Source organism: Lepidochelys kempii, chromosome 6 (genome assembly GCF_965140265.1).
Source record: "Lepidochelys kempii isolate rLepKem1 chromosome 6, rLepKem1.hap2, whole genome shotgun sequence".
Taxonomy (NCBI): domain Eukaryota; kingdom Metazoa; phylum Chordata; order Testudines; family Cheloniidae; genus Lepidochelys; species Lepidochelys kempii.
In genome coordinates, this window is record NC_133261.1 from 77077040 (window position 1) to 77096915 (window position 19876).

The window sequence follows — 19876 nt, forward strand, 5'->3', positions numbered from 1 at the left end:
AGCAGGAGTCCCCCATTGTGCTAGATGCCATACAAACCATTAAGGTGGCCCAGTTCCTGCCCCACAGATCTCAATCTAATCCTTATAATTCCCTAGGGCAGGCAGGCAAGTATAATTATTCTCATTTTAGAGTAATAAGAACTGAGGCACAGCATTCAAACAGAAAATGGTACTTTAAAAAAAACAAAAACACATATATACAGACCCTGAATAACAAATGAGAAAGAGAGTCTTAACTTTAAAATGAGGAGCTTTCTTGGCGTTTGGTTTTAAATATTCCCTTGTGAGAACGACAATTCAATCACTGTAGTATTGTGCTTAAGAGTCTTCTGGAAAGTAACTACCCTTTAAACAGAAGTGAAAGGGACTTGAAAGTGTCAGTTGCACTCCTGTTTAAAGTATTTCCAATCTATTATTATTCGTAGTAGGGTAACACACCTAGAGCCCCAGCTAGGTGCAGTATAAACTCAGGAGGCCTTGCCCTCTTAGGATGTATCCAAAAGTTAAATGATCTATTCCAATCTTGGTAAACTGCAAAAAGTAAGTAGCCTAAATGATGGAAAGTAATCTAGATTTTTCTACAATTGTTGAAATCAAGAGTTAGTAACAAAGTAAAAATATACCTATTACAATTTTAAATCTAACCAGTGTCCCTTAAAACTGACTTGCCACAAGATGTCAGAACATGTTAATATTAGAGCAGGAAATGTATCTCATCCCTGATCCCCATTCTGCTACTTTACCCTCAAGACTGCACACTCTCCTAGCTAATTGCTGACCAGTAGTTACAAGCACCATGAACTGTTTGTTAAGGCACAGCAGGAGCTACACCTGAGGGTACTTGAGGTAGGGAGATTATGTGAAATTTACTAGTCATACAGGTATGACTCCCTCCGAAAACAGCATGCAAGATAGGGCACTGTAGTGGAAACACTGGAAGCTATTTCAGCACCATCAGCTAGCAGAGCAAAGGCTTGATGGCAAGGTTAAAGAGCTATTCCTTTCTGTTGAGGCTCTTGGTTTTGGAAAGAACATTCAAGATTTTGCATAGTGCTTCAGAACTGCAACATGAAAACCTAAATTTATCCAGTGCAATGGAATCAGTAAGAAGCAATATTGCTGCTCTTCAACAAATGAGAGTATCTGAGAGCCAATGGAAGGAGTTATGTGAAGCTAAAATCATTGCCCAGGAACTTGAAATTGCTATTCCAGGTCAGAAAGTTGCAACTGCTGAGCACAGCAGTACCAAAGACCACCTAAGAAAATATCCTTCAAACTGGCCTTGTTTTTTTTGTTTCTAGTACACTGGGCCTGTCATCTACAGATGGTCCCAAGAGCACTCAAGAATCTATAATCTGATTTCTACTATCCTGTTCTGGACAGAATTCTTACTGAGATTGATAGATGATTCGCCCTCAACTGGAGTTTGCTTTCTACACTGCTTGTGAAGAAAAGAATTAGATGGTTAATTTGTTCCAGAAGTGTTTAAAGGTAAATAAATTATTGAAAACGTAACACTTCCAACATGAGCTAAAACAATGGTGAAAATTTTCTTGATTATGAGAAACGGAAAGTAATTGTAGATTCAGCAGGCACCAATTTCGGTGATCTGGATGGAGAAGTCAAAGTTGCCAAGAAGCACATTGTATGCACATACAAACCAATACTTCAATTTCTGAATTCTGGAATGTTCTCAACGACTTACCAAGGGGTTAGTCTTTGTTGTCTATTGTAGATAGTGGGGTGAGCAATCCAGTTTCTACAGCATCAAATGAGAGGTACTTCTCTGTGCTCAAGAGACTAAAGGACTACTTAAGCTCCACAATGGGAGAAATTAGCAAGTCACTTACGTGTTTCTAATTTTAGCCTGTGAATGTGAAGCTTCAAAAACACTTAGATAATCAACAAGGCCATTGACAATTTTGTCAAGATGAGACCACACTATTATCCATAGTTTTAGCTCATGTCTGAAGTGTTTTAAATAATTTATTTACCTTTAAACATTTCTGGAACAAAATTAACCATCTAATTCTTCTCTTCACAATTTGGAACATAAGCCATTTAAAAATATAATTGCAGGAGTAAAAAGATTTTAAGCAGATTTTATTTCTCTGCTAAAGATAGCATACAAAGTATCAAAGTTGTGTTTCTGATACCTATGTTAAGGCTCTAAAACGGATACCTCAAGGTTTGGGATTAGGAATATCTTTCTGTATTATTTCCTGATTGTTCTTAACTGAAATTAAAATACAGCTTTAATTGGTGTTTATGTATATACATACATATTGATTTTTCTTTACATAAGAATTAGATACTGTGCTCCTGTCAGCTAATTTCTAAGTTATTAGCTGCAAAAATGTAGAGGTTTCCAGTGCCTGAGTAGCCCCTGTAATCACAGTTAAAGTTACCCCCGTACCAAAACCTGAAATGGCATCCTGAGAGCAAACAATCCTTTTTCCCTACTAGGTGGCAATGTAATGTGTAGGAGAGGGGTGGGCAAACTACAGCCCCTCAGGGCTTTGGATCCGGCCCGTGGGACTGCCCCCCATGGTGCCGCAGGCCCCGTGCCACTCTCAGAAGCGGCCAGCATCACGTCCCTGGGGGCCCGGAGTGGGGTGGGGTGGGGGGAAGAGGGCTCCGTGCGTTGCCCTTGCTTCCAGGCACTGCTCCCCGCAGCTCCCATTGGCCGGGAACAGGGAACCGCAGCCAATGGGAGCTTCGGGGGAGGTACCTGGAGGTGTGGCAAGGGCAGCCCGTGGAGCTCTGTCCCCCCCTCCCCCAGGGGCTGTGCAGAGATGTGGTTCTGGCCACTTTCCGGAACAGCACGGCCACTGCCCTGGCCCCGGTGCGTGCCGCTGCCACCCCGGAGCCACCCCCTAACTCCCTAAGCCCCCTGCCTGCACCCCAAGCCCCTGCTCTGAGACCTCTGCTGCACCCTGCACCCCAACTCCCTGCCCTGAGCCCCATTGCACCCCAACCCCCTTCCCTGAGCCCCCTCATACACCTCACACCCCTCCTCTGTCCCAACCCCTTGCCCTGAGCCCATTCCTGCACACTGCACCCCCTCCCACACCTCGCACTCCTTCCTGCGCCCCAACCCCTTGCCCTGCATACAATTTCTCCACCAGATGTGGCCCTTGGCCCAAAAAGTTTGCCCATCCCTGGTGTAGGAGAAAACTGAAGCACACAGACTTTGTAAAAATATCATAAGAAGTTCCCACTTCACCACATCTGGGTTTTATCATCTTCAGTGCGCCAAAGACATGGTTTAATGGCGCCCAGCAAAGCAATAAATTGCTTGTAAGCAGCATCTGGCTGAATAGGATACAGACAAGGCCTGGAGCTAAAGCAAAAGTGGCTGGGAGAAGCAACCATATTTGTGGCAAATATGAATATCTGTCCCTTTGAATGTGCAGGTACCAGATTTGTTACATGTCGCCAGGATGTTACAACTATCTCTTTTCAAAAATCTATCCAGAAATGAAGCGGATGAAAAAGCTGGCACTTTACTAGATGTCCCTCAATGGCTGCCTGTTTGAGTGAAATCTAAGGGTATGTCTACGCTGCCATTAAAAACACTAAGCAGGCTAGTGCCGGCTGACTCAGGCTCAGGGGTGGTTTAACTGCAGCGTAGACATTCGGGCTCACACTGGACCCTGTAAGGTGGGAGGGTCCTATAGCTCAGGCTGCAGCCTGAACCTGAACATCTACACTGCAGTAAAACAACCACTTAAGCCTGAGTCAGTTATCACCAGCCAACCACTTGTGTCTAATTGGAGTGCAGACATACCCTAAGAAGTTGAAGGCTCTGTAGGATAGAAACAAGGACCTGAACTGTATGTACTTGACCATATACTTCTTGGCCCATAGCTTTCTCTTGCACTTGTGAGTAGACATTCTTGTGCTCCAGTCATCTTTCTACGAAAAAGAGTGTGCTGCTACGGAAGTCAATGTAAAGGCCATTTAGCTTTGGAATTCACTCCTCTCCATAGGCTAACAGAGCCCAAATCTGTTGCAGGTTAGAACAGTGGGAAGCATATCTATTCCCCCTGGCTTTTAGAGAGGGCACAGCATCAGGAGGATGAGGACTTTTCATTGCCTATTATCTGCCTGGCTTTTGGCAGTCAGAGGTTTGGTGAAAATGATGAAGTTGTAAAAATTGGGTTTTTAAATATAGTCAAGAGGACATAGAGCCCTGGATAGGACTTAAAGGATACAGAAACTCTGACATCTCAAATGTCCTTTGTCATTTTTTCTACATAGGATATGGAATCAGTGTTGTAGAAAGAACATTCACAAACAAGGGACAAAAAAAGCTGTTAGACTCAAAACCAAGTACATACCAAAACGCTCTTATGTTCTGGCAGCAAACAAGCTACACGTACAGAAATCAGTAATGGAAAAGTTTCAAGTTTTTACTCTTAAATAATTTTATAATGAATATGACATAGATATAAGCAGTTTTAATGCTAAGATAGATGTAAACATCTGTTTGTGCAAATGAACTTTTAACAGTATGGCTTTTTACTTTTGTCTTCCATTATTTCAGCAATAGCGTACTTTAATCTACTTTTGCATCATATGATTAGCTACATAAAATTACTCCAGAAAAAAATAGCCTCATTTGCGCTATTAACTTAACATTATTTTACAGCTTGACTGCAAATGAAGATATCAGGTAAACATAACAGAACACACCCATGCTGCCAAGTGTACTGTACAAAAATTTTTAATACTTCAGTATCTAATTGCATATTTGTTTTCCATATGCTCAACCACTTCTCCAATTTGTGTGCACGAATGCTTAGATAGGAATAGATCTGTATAGACAAAAAGTGCACCTATCAAGTGGAAAAAAAGCCATAGGTACCCTGACTTACACCAAAAGCAATATATACCCTGGCCACACAGGAATTGGAGCAGTAGCAAAGTCTACATTGATACTGAAGTTTGAACACTGACAAGTCTCTTTTTGATTGTAGTGTTTTAATACAGTTAAAGAATTAAGACAAGTATAGTAAATGGAAAAATGTTTCACATGTTTTGATGGTCAGCAATAAGCCATTTTGCTTTTGGATGTGTTGGTTTTGTTTTTAAATATCTAGCAATTTTCTCTTAAAGAAATATTACTACTCTCAACTGGAAGCTGCAAGATTTTGAAATGCCTCAGGCTCACCTGTTATTTCTAAAAAGATCTGACTCAGTGTCTGAGATAGCGATTCATAACCTATTGTAACTGGTTTCTATATGTTTTTAAACTAGATTTTTCTAATTTTTAAAAATCTAGTCAAAATTAAAATGAGCAGCTGACTAGTAATCGTAAGAAGCCACAGTAAACGGAAAAATACCTAATATCATACAAAGAATAAAGTTTACTTGTACAAGTTCAAAATAAAATAAAATAAAATCCTATTTTACAAAAAAGCAGAACTAAGAATCACGTATCGACTTTATTGACTCAATTGTTCTAGAACTACCTTAACATTCTTTGAGAAAATCATCAAATTAGTACTTATAAGTCTACAGGTTTAGCAGTTGGCAGGAGTTTTGCTTTTGATATTGGATTCTTTGGAGATCCCCTGTATCGAGCCTTTTCTTTTCCTGTCGCACTTTTCCTGAGGGTACTTTTATCTGGTGTGGCAATCAGAAAGTTTATACTTGAGTTCATTTTTACAGCAGCTTTTGGTGCTTCATGATTGGTTAGATCTTCTAGAACAGACTTTGATGGGTTACCAATAGTCACTTTCTGTTTGCAGATTCTAACTGTTTTCACAGAAGTATCAGCCTGCTCTAGCGAATTTATCAATTTTGAAGATTTGGATGCTAAGTCTAGTTCAGATGATGTAGAAACTTGTGTGCGTGTAGTTTCACAATAGAGCAATGAAACTGTGGAATTCTTTGAGAACTTTTCTGTACAGGAGGATAGTGCAGTATCATAGCTTACGGATTTAACAAGAGGAGAACAAACATCCCCAGGTTTTGCCAATTTATAGCTTACAGATTGTCTGTTAGACTCTAAGAGGGAGTTTATCCTTCTTACAGACTGGCGGACAGGAGTACGTTGAAACTTAAGAGGTGGTTTAGTTTTGCTTGCGGAACAGGGATCGTTTAATGAAAGTTTGTTGAACCAGTGTACGTGGTCAGAAACCTTTCCATAGTCAGAAACCGGTAAAGTTTTAGGTACAGTATTATCATAACTTCCAGTCTGCAAGTACTGTTTGCCAGGACTGTTTTTAGACTCCAACAACCGTGAGACAGGGCGCTCCCCAGCCGCAGTAGGCTCACTGTTTTCTTTTTCTGAATTACGGGACTTCAGCTCGCAAATTTCAACAACTCTTTCTGACTGTTCCAGTTCCTCACTCTCTTTTCTTCTGAGGGAATCTATTTTCTTTAAATTATCTTTTGAATAACTATTCTGAAAAGTTAACCTGTCCTCCCTGGACATTACCTGAGGCATACTAAGTTCTGGTGCATCTTCCATGCCCAATTTCTGTGTCTGAAGTTCAATCTCAATAGGATTTTGGAAGCACTTTTCCTCCACAACCTTGATTTCATCTTGACTTGATTGATATTTGTCAGTGGTATAAGATTTATTAGCAAACTGGTTAAACTGATCCTTAGATTTTTCAGCTGCCAGACTTTCAGCTGAAGTTTCAACAAGATCCTTCTCTTGACTAACATCTGTTAGACAGGGATTTTCACTTAACTTTTCTTCTGTTAAATCTGATACAGGAGACTTTGCATCACCTATTAAATTTTGAAGATTGCTTCCAGATTCAGAAAATGCTTTTTTAATTTTCAGTAACGTTTCTGTTGTCAAGTTATTCTCATCCACACAAAGCGAGTACTCCCGCAGACTATTATCTTGCTTATGATTTGCAGTAGTGGGCCTTAAGTCATCTGGAATGGCAGGTGGCTTTCCAACAACAAGAACAGGTTCTGAAAAACAGCCTTCTGCTTCAAGATATCCCACGAGACTTGCCTCATTGTTGCTGGTGCCATGAGAATCTGTAATATTGGGTCCATTCCAAGACATTCGGTAATTTGCTTTTTCATGTTTTGGAGTTAGCAAGTTCTCCTCCGACTTGCTCATTATTTGTGAACCTTGAGAGAAGTTTGATAGAATTATTTCTTTAAAAATATTGGTTAGCCTTAGTACTCATAGAACATTAACTAAACCAGACAAAACTCTTGCTGATAACTCAAGTTATTAAAAAAAATTACGAGTTTAAAGCCATGCCATTCACTGAAATTGAGAAACTTACACTATTTTCTTTCAAAGAAATGAAAGTCCTTCATAAACAGGTTACAATATTAAAGAGAGCAATTAGGTTCAAGCGTCAAAGAAGCAAGGCATGATATAATGCAAATATTTATTTTTATACATACAAAAACTGGTCTCTAATTGGTTAATATAAATTATCTGTTGCTTCCTAAGAACCTTTAATATTGTCTGTCTGCTTTTCACTTTCAGTGCTTTCAATAACTAAAGATATCAAAGCAATCATTAGGTTTTTAAGCTATCCTTACCCCACAAAAATACAAGCTCTCTCTTTTTAGTTATATTCAGTAAGTATTGCAAGACATTTACCTTTCTTTGAGAATTGTTCACTGACACATGTGCTGAAAAGTGTATCTGTCTTTACAGATTCAACTCTGTTTTCCAAGTCTTGTTGACTTGCAAGTCGCCGGCCAATATTTTCAGATCCTTTACCAACTGGACATCCAGTTAAAATATTCTTAAGCAGGGGGGAGGGGGAGAAAGAAAACTACTCTTAATCTTTTTAAAAAGCTGAACATGAGGAAGTCATTTAGATCTTCATTTACTTTCTAGGCCTTTTCAATTTTGACGTCTGCAATTCAGGAAATACTTTTCCAATTTGCAGCAACCGCTAAAAGTGAACTTCTTAAATATGAATTAAAAAAAGTTTAGTAAGTCAGATCTGGTTTTAGAGTTCTGGACCATACAGTATCCAGAACTCTCTACACTTGTCCTTAAACATTAAATTAGTCTGAAACTTGAAAAAAATTTCAAATGGAGGTGCAGACCCCTTTGGAAATCTTAGGCTTAGTCCACAGACCATAGGCTGAAAACCACTGCCATAGTATAAGCTACAAGAAAGATTAATAGGATAGTAGAAGTGTACTTACCACATCTTTGCTGCTTTTTCCCAGACTAAATTTCAGACGTAATGACCTGCGAACCATTTCTTTTCGGCTAATCTTTGGAGAGAAGCAACCAGTTTTTCCTGATTCAACCCTGGTAAGTTGAATAATTGTTTTTAAAAAGTGCATGAAAAGATAAATTCAGTATATTTCTTTCTTTACAATTTATATTCTTCTACACCCGTTATTTTGAACTTTTAGTGCAAAAGGCACTCCGCAGTAGTGCTTCACAGAAAGAAATTTGATAAGCATAAATAAAATAATTTAAAATACTAGAATAAGGGCCAATGAGGTTCTATTTAAAATATTGTGTAAAGTTCTGACACTAATAAGGCAATGTTCAAGAAATTGAACAGGTACAAAGAGCAAATAGAGTAATACCAAAAAACTCAAAGATTAGGGTCAAGCAATTAAAAAAATTAATCACACTGTTAAACAATAGAATACCATTTATTTTAAATATTTTTGGATGTTTACTACATTTGCTAACATATTAATTCCAATTACAACACAGAATACAAAGTGTACAGTGCTCACTTTATATTTATTTTTTATTACAAATATTTGCACTGGAGAAAAAAAATTGATTTTTCAATTCACCTCATAAAAGTATTGTAATGCAATCTCTATCATGAAAGTTGAACTTACAAAATGTAGAATTATGTACAAAAAACTGCATTCAAAAATAAAAAACGTAAAACTTTAGAGTCTACAAGTCTACTCAGTCCTACTTCCTGGTCAGCCAATCACTCAGCCAAACAAGTTTGTTTACATTTGCAGGAGATAACACTGCCCACTTCTTGTTTACAATGTCACCTGAAAGTGAGAACATGCGTTCACATGACACTGTTGTAGCTGGCATTGCAAGATATTTAAGTGCCAGGTGCACTAAAGATTCATGTCCCTTCATGCTTCAACCACAATTCCAGAGGACATGCTTCCATACTGATGATGGGTTCTGCTTGATAATGATCCAAAGCAGTACACACTGACGCATTTTCATCATCTGAGTCAGATGCCACCAGCAGAAGGCTGATTTTCTTTTTTGGTGGTTCAAGTTCTGTAGTTACCACATCAGAGTGTTGCTCTTTTAAGACTTCTAAAAGCATGCGCCACACCTCGTCCCTCTCAGATTTTGGACGGCATTTCAGATTCTTAAACCTTGGGTTGAGTGCTGTAGCTATTTTTAGAAATCTTCTTTGCATTTTGTGAAATCTGCTGTGAAAGTGTTCTTAAAATGAACAACAGGTGCTGGGTCATCATCCGAGGTGGCTATGACATGAAATACATGCGGAATGTGTGTAACACAAAGCAGGAGACCTACAGTTCTCCCCCCAAAGAGTACAGTCACAAATTTAATTGACACATTTTTTTAACGAGCATCCACAGCATGGAAGCATGTTCTCTGGAATGGTGGCCGAAGCATGAAGGGATGTACGAATGTTTAGCATATCTGGCATATAAATACCTTGCAATACCGGCTACAAAAGTGCCATGCGAATGGCTGGTCTCACTTTCAGGTGACATTGTAAATAAGAAGCCGGCAGCAGTATCTCCCGTCAATGTAAACAAACTTGTTTGTCTTAGCAATTGGCAGAATAAGAAGTAGGACTGAGGGAACTTGTAGGCTCTAAAGTTTTACTCTGTTTTGTTTTTGAGTGCAGTTAGGTAACCAAAAAAAAAAAAAAAAAAATCTGCATTTGTAAGTTACACTTTCACAATAAAGAGATTGCACTTCAGTAGTTGTATGCGGTGTACTGAAAAATACTATTTCTTTTGTTTATAATTTTTACAGTGCAAATGTTTGTAATCAAAAATAAGAATATAAAGTGAGCACTGTGCACTTTGTATTCCGTGTTGAAATCAATATTGAAAATGTAGAAAAACATCCAAAAATATTTGATAAATTTCAGTTGGTATTCTATTGTTATAAATGCAATTAAATCGTGATTAATTTTTTTAATCCTGATTAATTGACAGCCCTAATCTTTATTCCCAAGAAAGGAATTAACATTTGTATGCTTTAGAAATCCACGATTTAGAAATGGATGCGACTGAAATAGGATGTACTGAAAATACAGAAAGAGGAATAGATATTATAAAGGGGTCAGGACCTACCAAGAACTGAAATAAGCTATTAAGGCATAAACAATTCCTTGAAAATAGACAGTTTAAAAAAAAACCACACTTATAAAGCTTATTAGATTTTTTTTTAAAAACACTTCCAGTATCCCGAAAGAATCAGTTTCTTTAAAATGCTAAAAAGTAAAAAGCTAATATTTAGTCCAGTTTAATGGGAATTATGACAAGAGAAAGGAACTTGCTTGATTTAATTATGTGCATGTGCATACATGTATGCTTTAGTCCATGTTCATTTCAACACAAAACCCAAATGTAATGGCAGTTTGGTATGGACACTTGGCCACTAAGATCTGGGCAGATCATCAATTCACTTTACACGTGGCAAGACACGATCCTTTCAATATAAAAGCTTCTAAATAAATCAATAAAATAAATAATGTTGAAATTGTCTTTATCCATAAGACAGTAAAGGGAAATCCTTTTTCGTTTTGCTTTTCAATTCACTTTTAACAGTGTGCACTCATAGCTTCTGTGAATTAAGACAAGTTACCTGTAAATTTTTTTACTTGCAATTCTTTTACTTCTTCGATTTCCTGTACTTGACAGATGCTTTTCACTGGTGACTGAAGGAGACAGTGAACTCTGAGATGACTCGAGAGAGACACAAGGGCTTGCTTCAAATTGAGCTACAGGAACAAAAAAAGTCACATGTACATGATAAACTGGTTCTTGTTTTGGTGGTGTATTCTTACGTTAAAATAGAAACCTCTAATGCCACTTCAATTTTTTTTAAAGCAAGTGTCTTATTTTCACCTTGACCATTAGCAACTAAGTTTAAAAAAAAACCACACACAAAAACTCATTTGTTCAGCACAATGTTCTTGAGAGAACTGACACAAACAATTAATTCTGTTTGTTTGTAGTCTTACATAAAAGAAAAGGGGGAATTCACCATACCCCAAAACAACCTTTGTTTTGACACCAAGAGGTGGGAGAACATGTATGCTGCTGGTGTCACATCTTAAGTTATTTCCATACAGATTAGTTAGAAGATCATTGATCAAAAGTTGTCAATATTAAATAAAACAATCAAAATAAATTTAAGTTTTTGTTTTAAGATCAACAGTGTCTCTTGTCATTTTTAATCTTTGACAACACTAGATCAAGGATAAGTTCTTAAAACTCTCTTCTGGCTAAGTGTGGTAGCAGTATAACAATGAAGGATATGGTGTTTTATCCATCAGCCTGCACAGAAAGCTGAGCTGTGAGGCTAGCATCTTCTAAAACATTAGTACTTATCATACCTGCTGTGAAGTATAGATTAACTAAAGAATCTTCACTATTTATGCTAACACTTACTGCTGATTAAGTGTCAGCATAAATAGTGAAGATTCTTTAAACACTTAGTGGGCACCAAGTGCTTTCCAAACATTAAAGGAGGACTGTTCCTGTAAACTCACAACACAATGACAAAGAGGTTAGAAGAAGAACAGGAATAGGTAGTTTATATATGTAATTCAACTCAGTTCACAATAAGCAGGCTAATAAGAGTGGGTCTTTATTAAAGACTTGAACATAGCCAGGATAGTGGTCTTGCAGATAAACTCAGAAATTGTAACAGGCAGTGACACAGAGTAAGGCTGAGGTGATTGAGAGAGAAAACTGACAAACCTGGAACAACAAGCCCGGGAACACAGGCAGTATGAAGGAGATGAGGTCAATACAAGCGTGACAAAGAAATAAAGTAGGGTGGGGCGAATTTAGGTAGAGCTTTGAAGACAAGGACAAGAAGGTTAAATTTGAAGCAATAGAGAATAGGAAGCCAGTGGAAGGATTCAGAAGAAAGATTACTTTAGCAGCTGCATTTTGTATGATGTAAAGGACAACGGTATGTTTAGGAGACCACAGCAATATTCTAGGCAAGATATGAGAGATTTGACTATGACCTAGATCAGGGATTAGCAACCTTTGGCACATGGTCCATCAGGGAAATCCACTGGCGGGGCAGGACGGTTTGTTTACCTGCAGCATCCACAGGTTTGGCTGATCGCAGCTCCCACTGGCTGCAGTTTGCCGTTCCAGGACAATGGGGGCTGCGGGAAGCGGTGTGGGCCAAGGGATGTGCTAGCCACTGCTTCCTGAAGCCCCCATTGACCTGGAACGGCAAACTATGGCTAGTGGGAGCTGCGATCGGCTGAACCTGTGGATGCTGCAGGTAAACAAACCATCCCCAACCCGCCAACGGATTTCCCGAACGGCTGCGTGCCAAAGGTTGCCGATCTCAGACCTAGATATATGGTATAAGGAGAGAAAAATTAAAAAAACAAACCAAAAAACACCCTTCAGACTGCAGGAGGGAATAATGGGAAAGATGGTCGTTTTGTGACTAGTGAAACACAGAAGGCTGGGGAGAAAAGAAAAGGAATTCTATTTTGGCCATTTCAGGTAAATTTTCAGAGTGTCTAAGTCTTGAGGTCCTCGACTTTCATTGGGTGCTTTTGAAATTTTACCTTTCAAGCTTTAACAAGATGTTCAAGAGGAGCTGCTACGGACAAGCAGAAATGCAGAATTGGATGGATAGAGACAAGTCAGTTATGGATACATAGATTTCAGAGAGTTATCAGCACAGATGATAGCTGAAACAATGTGACCTGATAAGATCTCCCACAGACAGGGTGCAAAGCGCAAGGAACGAAGGTAATTAAATTGTTATTTGAGTACAATTGCTCTTCTATGGACTACCCACTAAGAGCAATAGATTTCAAGGCATTAACAACCGCACAACCTGAAAGCCTTCAAGCTACAATGTAAGTCACTATACCTGATGCTGGTGTTGAGGCGCTGCTAAAAAAGCTACTTGAGAGCAATTCGAAACCAAAATTATGCTTCAGGGACCGCCTTTTCTTGCTAGAGAAGCCTTGAGAAGAATCAGTTGGAAGTTTACGCTTGGTGCTTGGAGTAAGAATCAATGGAGTCACTGATGGAAAGACTACAATTAATAAAGCTGTATCTGCAATAAGCGCTTAAAGTTGAGAGCTTACGAAGATACAAACAATATAGTATTTAAGTCAGCTTTGTTTCTCCAGAAGCAGTTATTCTAAACTGAACCAAAACACATGCATTTTAAAACAGGCATGGCACTCAAATAGCTTTAATAAATTTTGCATAGGAAAGTAAAAAAACAAATTAATATGACAAGAAAATATAGGTGGGAAGAGTTTTAGCTGCATTCTTCATTGCAAGAAAACAAACAGTTATCTTTTGCAAGTTTATAAACGGACAGAGCAAAGCAAGATAAATATATTTGAATTGAAGCATAAATTCATTCTCTAACACTCAACATGGCTGCGTGCTACCCTACTGTATTCAAGCCTTGGTTTTCAATAGATAAAAGCGGATTAATTTCTAATCCTAGAACTGCCCAGTGCTAGCAGCTCTAAGACTAAATGCAGTATCCTCACTGAAAATGTAACTATATTCAATTTTGACCAGAAACATTGTTTAGAAACTCATACCCCTTTGAAATAAAACTAAATTCACTTTAGTTTCAGCCTTACTAGAATATAGTCCACAAATCTAAAGATACTGCATGAGGCTCTATTTAGTGCAAATAAACACTAAATACCTACCATTTCTGTCTCGCTGAGGTGTAGTGGAGGGTGTTCTGTTAGATTTAAGTTTATTCAATGCTCCACTAACAATATCTGAAATGCAAGACATACCAAGCAATCAAGCTTTAATATTGACTTGTCTTGCTCTGTTTTTTAAAAGAGGTATTATTTTATGTGAAAGGGGCACATCGACGACAAAGAAATTAGAGTAGTCTCCTTGATGTTTTAAAACATTTTTAAAAGGAAAATATGGGCAGCATTATCTCCTGTAAATGTAAACAAATTTGTCTGTGTTAACAACTGGCTGAACAAGAAGTAGGATTGAGTGGACTTGTAGGCTCTAAAGTTTTGCATTGTTTTGTTTTTGAGTGCAATTACATAATAACAACAACAAAAATCTACATTTAAGTTGTACTTTCGTGAAAAAGAGATTGCACTACAGTTCTTGACTGAGGTGAATTGAAAAATAGTTTCGTTTATCATTTTTACAGTGTAAGTATTTGTAATCAAAAATATAAAGTGAGCAGTGTATACTTTGTATTCTGTGCTGTAACTGAAATCAATATATTTGAACATGTAGAAAAACATCCAAAAATACTGAAATTTAATAAATTGGTATTCTATTGTTTAACAATGCAATTAAAACGGCAATTAATCACGATTAATATTTTAAGTTAATTGCGTGAGTTAACTGTGATTAATGGACAGCACTAATATATAAAGTGTGTGTGTGTGTATAAAAAAAATATATACACACAAACACACACATAACCATGATTATTATTAACACCGTCTACCCTGATAATTAACAGCCATCTATCAAGGATTTTTTGGAAATAATAAAATTCTACCCCTATGCATGAAAAAGGACTAGTAGATCCTTCCCACGCAAATGACTTTATCAACAGGTTTAATTGGGGAGCATTTCAGAGGTATCAGTGCATCTTCAAATAGTTTGCAGACTGATTTAACTAGACTGGCTTAGAAATCAATGTGATTAAAATTGGTCCAATATTTATGAGTGCTTAAATCAATTTAGGTTAATTTGTTGAATGGAAAGGACTACTAGTCCATTCTCATCATTGTTTCAGATCTTCCAAGTAATGTAATAGATTGAGGCCAATATGCTGATTAGAAGATTAATTTTTAAAAAGTGATCAGCGAAGTTTGGGAAAGAGTTAAATTCTTTACATATGTGCTGGTTAAAATGGGCAACAAAATACAGTCAGTCTGCAGTAAGTGCAATGTGTCAATTTAGAATCCAGTAGGCATTTTTAGAGTAGAGAAGTCATATGATACTGGTTTAAGGAGTTTTTTATTGCCAGGAGTACCTAAACCTACCTATTCCTATTTTAATATTCGATAGGCTTTCATGAACTAAATTATCAATTTCTCTAAGCAATCAAATCTAACCTAGACAATGACTGCGATTGTCTAGGTTTGTAGATCCCGTACCATGTATTCATTTTGCAAGCTACATGAACACCTCACATGAGCAACACATGGGACAATAAGTATCTCATAGCCAACATATTTTGTCCAGTTTGATAGCTTTATAAAATATATAGTCGGAGAGAAAGATCCTGTGCATCTAAACTTTTGTGACTTTAGTGCTCATGAAAGCAAGCAACTAAAAATCACAGGCCAGCTATAAAGCCAGGTTTAACATGAATAAGGTTTTTTCTCAGAACAGTGCTCTGCCAGAGCATGTGTGTTCCAATTTACAACACCAGTGTTATTCCAGTCCTGGCCCTCTCTTGAACAAAAATGCCAACTGTGTCAGAGGTTGTGTGGTCATTTTATGTGAACAAATCACTCAATGAAGACACCTCAAAACTATTTTCATTTGCGACTCAAAATAGGATTTGAAACCAGGTCTCCAGAGGCTAAAGATAAAACATTATCCTGCCACACACAGCCTGAAAGAAAATAACCTTTTTGGTCAGAATGAAGAGGACATGCAAAAGAAATGTTATGGCATGACTGCACAACCTAGTAGTTTTTACATCAATAATTATGAAATGTTAAGATGCTTATAACAGGTTTCACGAAGTTGGAAAACTTCACCATTTTCAACCTGAGCGTAGCAAACTTCACAGCCAGTTGATACAGCAGTCTGTGGTGCTTAGGGAGAAGGGGATCCTCTTGAGATACATAGATTTAGTTTTCTACATGGTCCTAAAGACTCAGTTGAGTCTATTTTTATATTTACTCATTGAACTGTAGTCAGTCAAATTTTCAGTATAGGTACTCACCCCCAACACTTCGTCTTCTCCTTCTCTTACACTGACTAGGAGATTCACTTTCTTCATAGCCTTTCAGTGAAGGAGTAGAATCAAGAGCATCAATACCTAACATAGCAGGTATTTTTTCCAGGATAAATTCTGGTACACGTCCTGAATTAGATGTTTATAGAGTTTTAAAAAAATGGAAACTATGGTTATATAAACATATTTGTATTTAATATAAATAAATGCATAGTCATTTCAACACGTTATTCAGTTGTCATCTTACCAATATCTGCTGCATGATCAATAAGTGTTTGCACAACAGCAGCCTGCAAACGAAGCTTTTTTTCTGTGTTAATGGACATCTTTTCATTATCACTTGAATGCAAGAGGTTTGGGGCAAAAATCACTGCCAGATTACTGCTATCCATTTTGTTCTCATTGGATCTTATTAAAAAGAAAGAAAAGATAAGAGCTTGCAAGTATCCGTTTTGTCTTTACATTCTCTGTTGATCAGAACATAAGCAGTTGGGATAGAGAAAACAGGCTAACGCAAATTTTTAGTTGAAGTGGAAGAGACACACTAAGATTTAAAGGCATATTCAAGACACTTACACCACATGGCTTATACATGCTATTTAGCTTAACAGTTTCCACAGCTGATCAGTTTTCACAAGAGTAAGAGGATCATCCAGATGGGGGTAATCCCATATTAGTTGCTCTTTTGGAAAAGAAGAGATGGAAATATGACAGCCAGAAAAGTGAAATAGGACTACCCTATGACATACACCCCCAAAAGTCAGGAGATTACGTAATGCTTACATTATTACTGGTAAATGAATGTCATTAAGAATATTTATAGTCCTAATACTGAGCAGAGAAAGTTACAGCACTTCTCTGTTTTTAAGACATATTATAGGAATTCTCAGAGTTGCTTACAAGTTCCACACCTATATTTCTCTACTTACCTTAGGGACACATTTCTGAGAAAGTTGAAAAAGAATCGCAAAGTATCTATTGTTCTGTCAGCCACAAGACAGGAAAGCAGTATTGTGGCAGTGTTCTTCTCCTCATTTTCTAGGTGCTGAGCCTTGAAAAGAGCTTCCTGCAGATCAGTTGGAAGGATCGGCTCTGGTAACTCTCTAAAGAACTGTTTAAGAAGCCCTGCAATGTCACATGGCAGTGCTGCAGGTAGGCAGTTTTCACCTTGATCGAGTTGATTCTGAAATGGTTCATAACTAGCATAAGTTGAAGCCTTCAAAAGCGATTTATTAGATGTCTTATCTTTACCAGTTTGTAGTCTTATCATTAGAGCCCTACCAAATTCACAGCCATGGAAAGACCAGCATTTTTCAAATTGGGAGTCCTGACCCAAAAGGGAGTTGCAGGGGTGGGGAGTGGCAAGGCTATTTTAGAGGAGTCGCAGTATTGCCACCCTTACTTCTGCACTGCCTTTAGAGCTGGGTGGCTGGAGAGCGGAGGCTCCTGGACTGGTGCCCAGCTCAGAAGGCAGCATCCCGACAAATGCAGTGCAGAAGTAAGGGTGGCAATACCATACCATGCCATCCTTCTGCACTGCTGCTGGTGGCAGCGCTGCCTTCAGAGCTGGGCTCCCAGCCAGCAGCCGCCACTCTCCAGCTGCTCAACTCTGAAGGCAGCGCCACCGTCAGCAACAGTGCAGAAGTAAGGATAGCAGTAAAGCAACACCCCCTACAATAACCTTAGAAAACACTCCCCCCACCACCACCCACACACCCTTTCTGGGTCAGGACCCCTATAATTACAACACCGTGAAATTTCAGATTTAAATAGCTGAAATCATGAAATTTATGATTTTTAAATTTCTATGGCCATATAATCGACCAAAATAGACCCTGAATTTGGTAGGGCCCTACTTATCATACACAAGGAGTTACATGCCCTAATCCCCTAGCCACACAGCAGACAAGATACTGTGTTTTATCTCAGATTGTCCCAATTTTAATTCTCCAGTTTTTTCATATAAGCATAATACCTGGTGATGAATCATAGTCAGAGCTACTTTTATTTATTATTTCTGGATTTATAGTTTCTCCCCAGCCTACCTTGCTGTGGGAGAAAGCTACCAAGTTTAAGTTCCCATGACATCTAAAAACAAACTTTTTTTGTTTAATCTCATGCCTTTCCTCACACACTCCAGAAAGCTGAAAAAACAGTTTTTTGGTTGTTTCAGTAACTATACACAAAGGACTGAAGTTTGTCTTCTGCAGGGAGGTGAAGGGGGTCCAGTGACTAGTGATTAGAAAGCTTATCAAACTACTTCCAGCACAAAACATGATTGCTTCTAAAGAGAATCAGAAAGTTAGACATACAGACACTTAAGTGAAATGTAGCTCAAGTCCAGTACAATCACTCTTAATAAATAAATACATACATACCTTTAATGTTTTTAAACGAACAAAAGATCCAGATTTCCTGAAGAGTCCTTCAGTGTGAACATGCTCTTCTAAATATTTGCAAGCATCAACAAGAAAGCTGAGGAAAGAAAGTCACAGTATGTTTTATATCTTTGCACAGTTCAATTTTCCTGTGACAAATAATGTCACGGAAAATAGTATTTTAGAAAATGTTTACTTTCTCCAATCACAGTAAGAAACTGAAAGCGAATGCAAGTGAGTGACAACCTTATGGGTTCCTGTCTGTTTTCCAACCTCTCTTTCCAAGAAAGAATTCCCTTCCCCTGAGAAGCCTGACCAGTCCCAGAAAAGCAATTGTGGAATTCCTCTCTATTTTGAAAAATATTTTTTGTTGGAGGAAGAGAAAAATATGCCACTCAAAATTAAAGCATTCAGTAATGTAGACAGCCCCAAAGTAAGTATGATTCCAGTTTAAAACACACAATCTTTACTTACCTTGGAATACTTCCATACTCTGGTACAACTGACTGAGGTAATGAATGAAACGATATTCCAAAGACTTTGCCCTAAAATGCAAAACTCAATTAATGTTGCTCAAGCAGCTATGAAAATTTTACCAGGGTAATACTGCAGAAATATAGACAAATATGTAGAGCACAATACAAGAATTGAAGAGAAAGCCAAAACTTTTGGATAAGAATGGATGTCATACTAATTGTAAAAGGGACATTGCCACCTTTAAAAAGATCCTTCTTGTAAATAAATAGTAAACAGTAAATAAATTTCAGATAACATGAAAATTACCATAACAAAGATTAGAATACTCCCTATTTTCCAAGTTTGCTTATTTTGCCCATTTTATACTACTTTATCTACAGTCAGCTTCCCCATGTCCTGTGTGAAACCAGTTAGCAGGTATACTAAAAAGAAAAGGAGTACTTGTGGCACCTTAGAGACTAACCAATTTATTTGAGCATAAGCTTTCGTGAGCTATAGCTCACTTCATCGGATGCGATCTGTAGCTCACGAAAGCTTATGCTCAAATAAATTGGTTAGTCTCTAAGGTGCCACAAGTACTCCTTTTCTTTTTGCGAATACAGACTAACACAGCTGTTACTCTGAAACAGGTATACTAAGGGGCTGATGTAGCATCTAAAGTCATTTTCCAAACAGACTGGGTTCTTCTTACAATGCATATTTTAATTGCAGTTAAAAAGCAGCCATTTTTACCCAAGATAGTCATTGCCATTGAGGGATGATCAACCTCAATCCTGTAATGGAACACCCTAACATATTTATCATTTGCATTCACAAAACAATGATAGGTCTCTACTGCTTGTGGCTCAGTGGCAAGGCTCTAGGTTCCCATAATGAGATTAATTATAAGCACTCG

General features: G+C 37.9%; 1 protein-coding gene across 3 annotated transcripts in view; it reads right to left on the reverse strand.

Annotated features, from left to right (window-relative positions):
* Window positions 1–19876, reverse strand: part of LOC140913109 (neuroendocrine protein 7B2) — a 96127-nt gene that overhangs the window by 64730 nt on the left and 11521 nt on the right. Inside the window, exons 2-12 of one of the 3 annotated variants that reach the window (XM_073348844.1) lie at window positions 18979–19049; window positions 18505–18601; window positions 17056–17309; window positions 16374–16534; window positions 16115–16255; window positions 13878–13952; window positions 13070–13225; window positions 10799–10934; window positions 8152–8260; window positions 7592–7739; window positions 4361–7104 (exon numbers count right to left, since the gene is read on the reverse strand). In XM_073348844.1, coding sequence (XP_073204945.1) covers window positions 5513–7104; window positions 7592–7739; window positions 8152–8260; window positions 10799–10934; window positions 13070–13225; window positions 13878–13952; window positions 16115–16255; window positions 16374–16534; window positions 17056–17309; window positions 18505–18601; window positions 18979–19049 — 2940 coding nt within the window. In that variant the 3' untranslated portion in view covers window positions 4361–5512. Of the gene's footprint in view, window positions 7105–7591; window positions 7740–8151; window positions 8261–10798; window positions 10935–13069; window positions 13238–13877; window positions 13953–16114; window positions 16256–16373; window positions 16535–17055; window positions 17310–18504; window positions 18602–18978; window positions 19050–19876 lie in introns of those variants that run through there. The other 2 variants (XM_073348845.1, XM_073348846.1) reach the window with 2 other exon arrangements.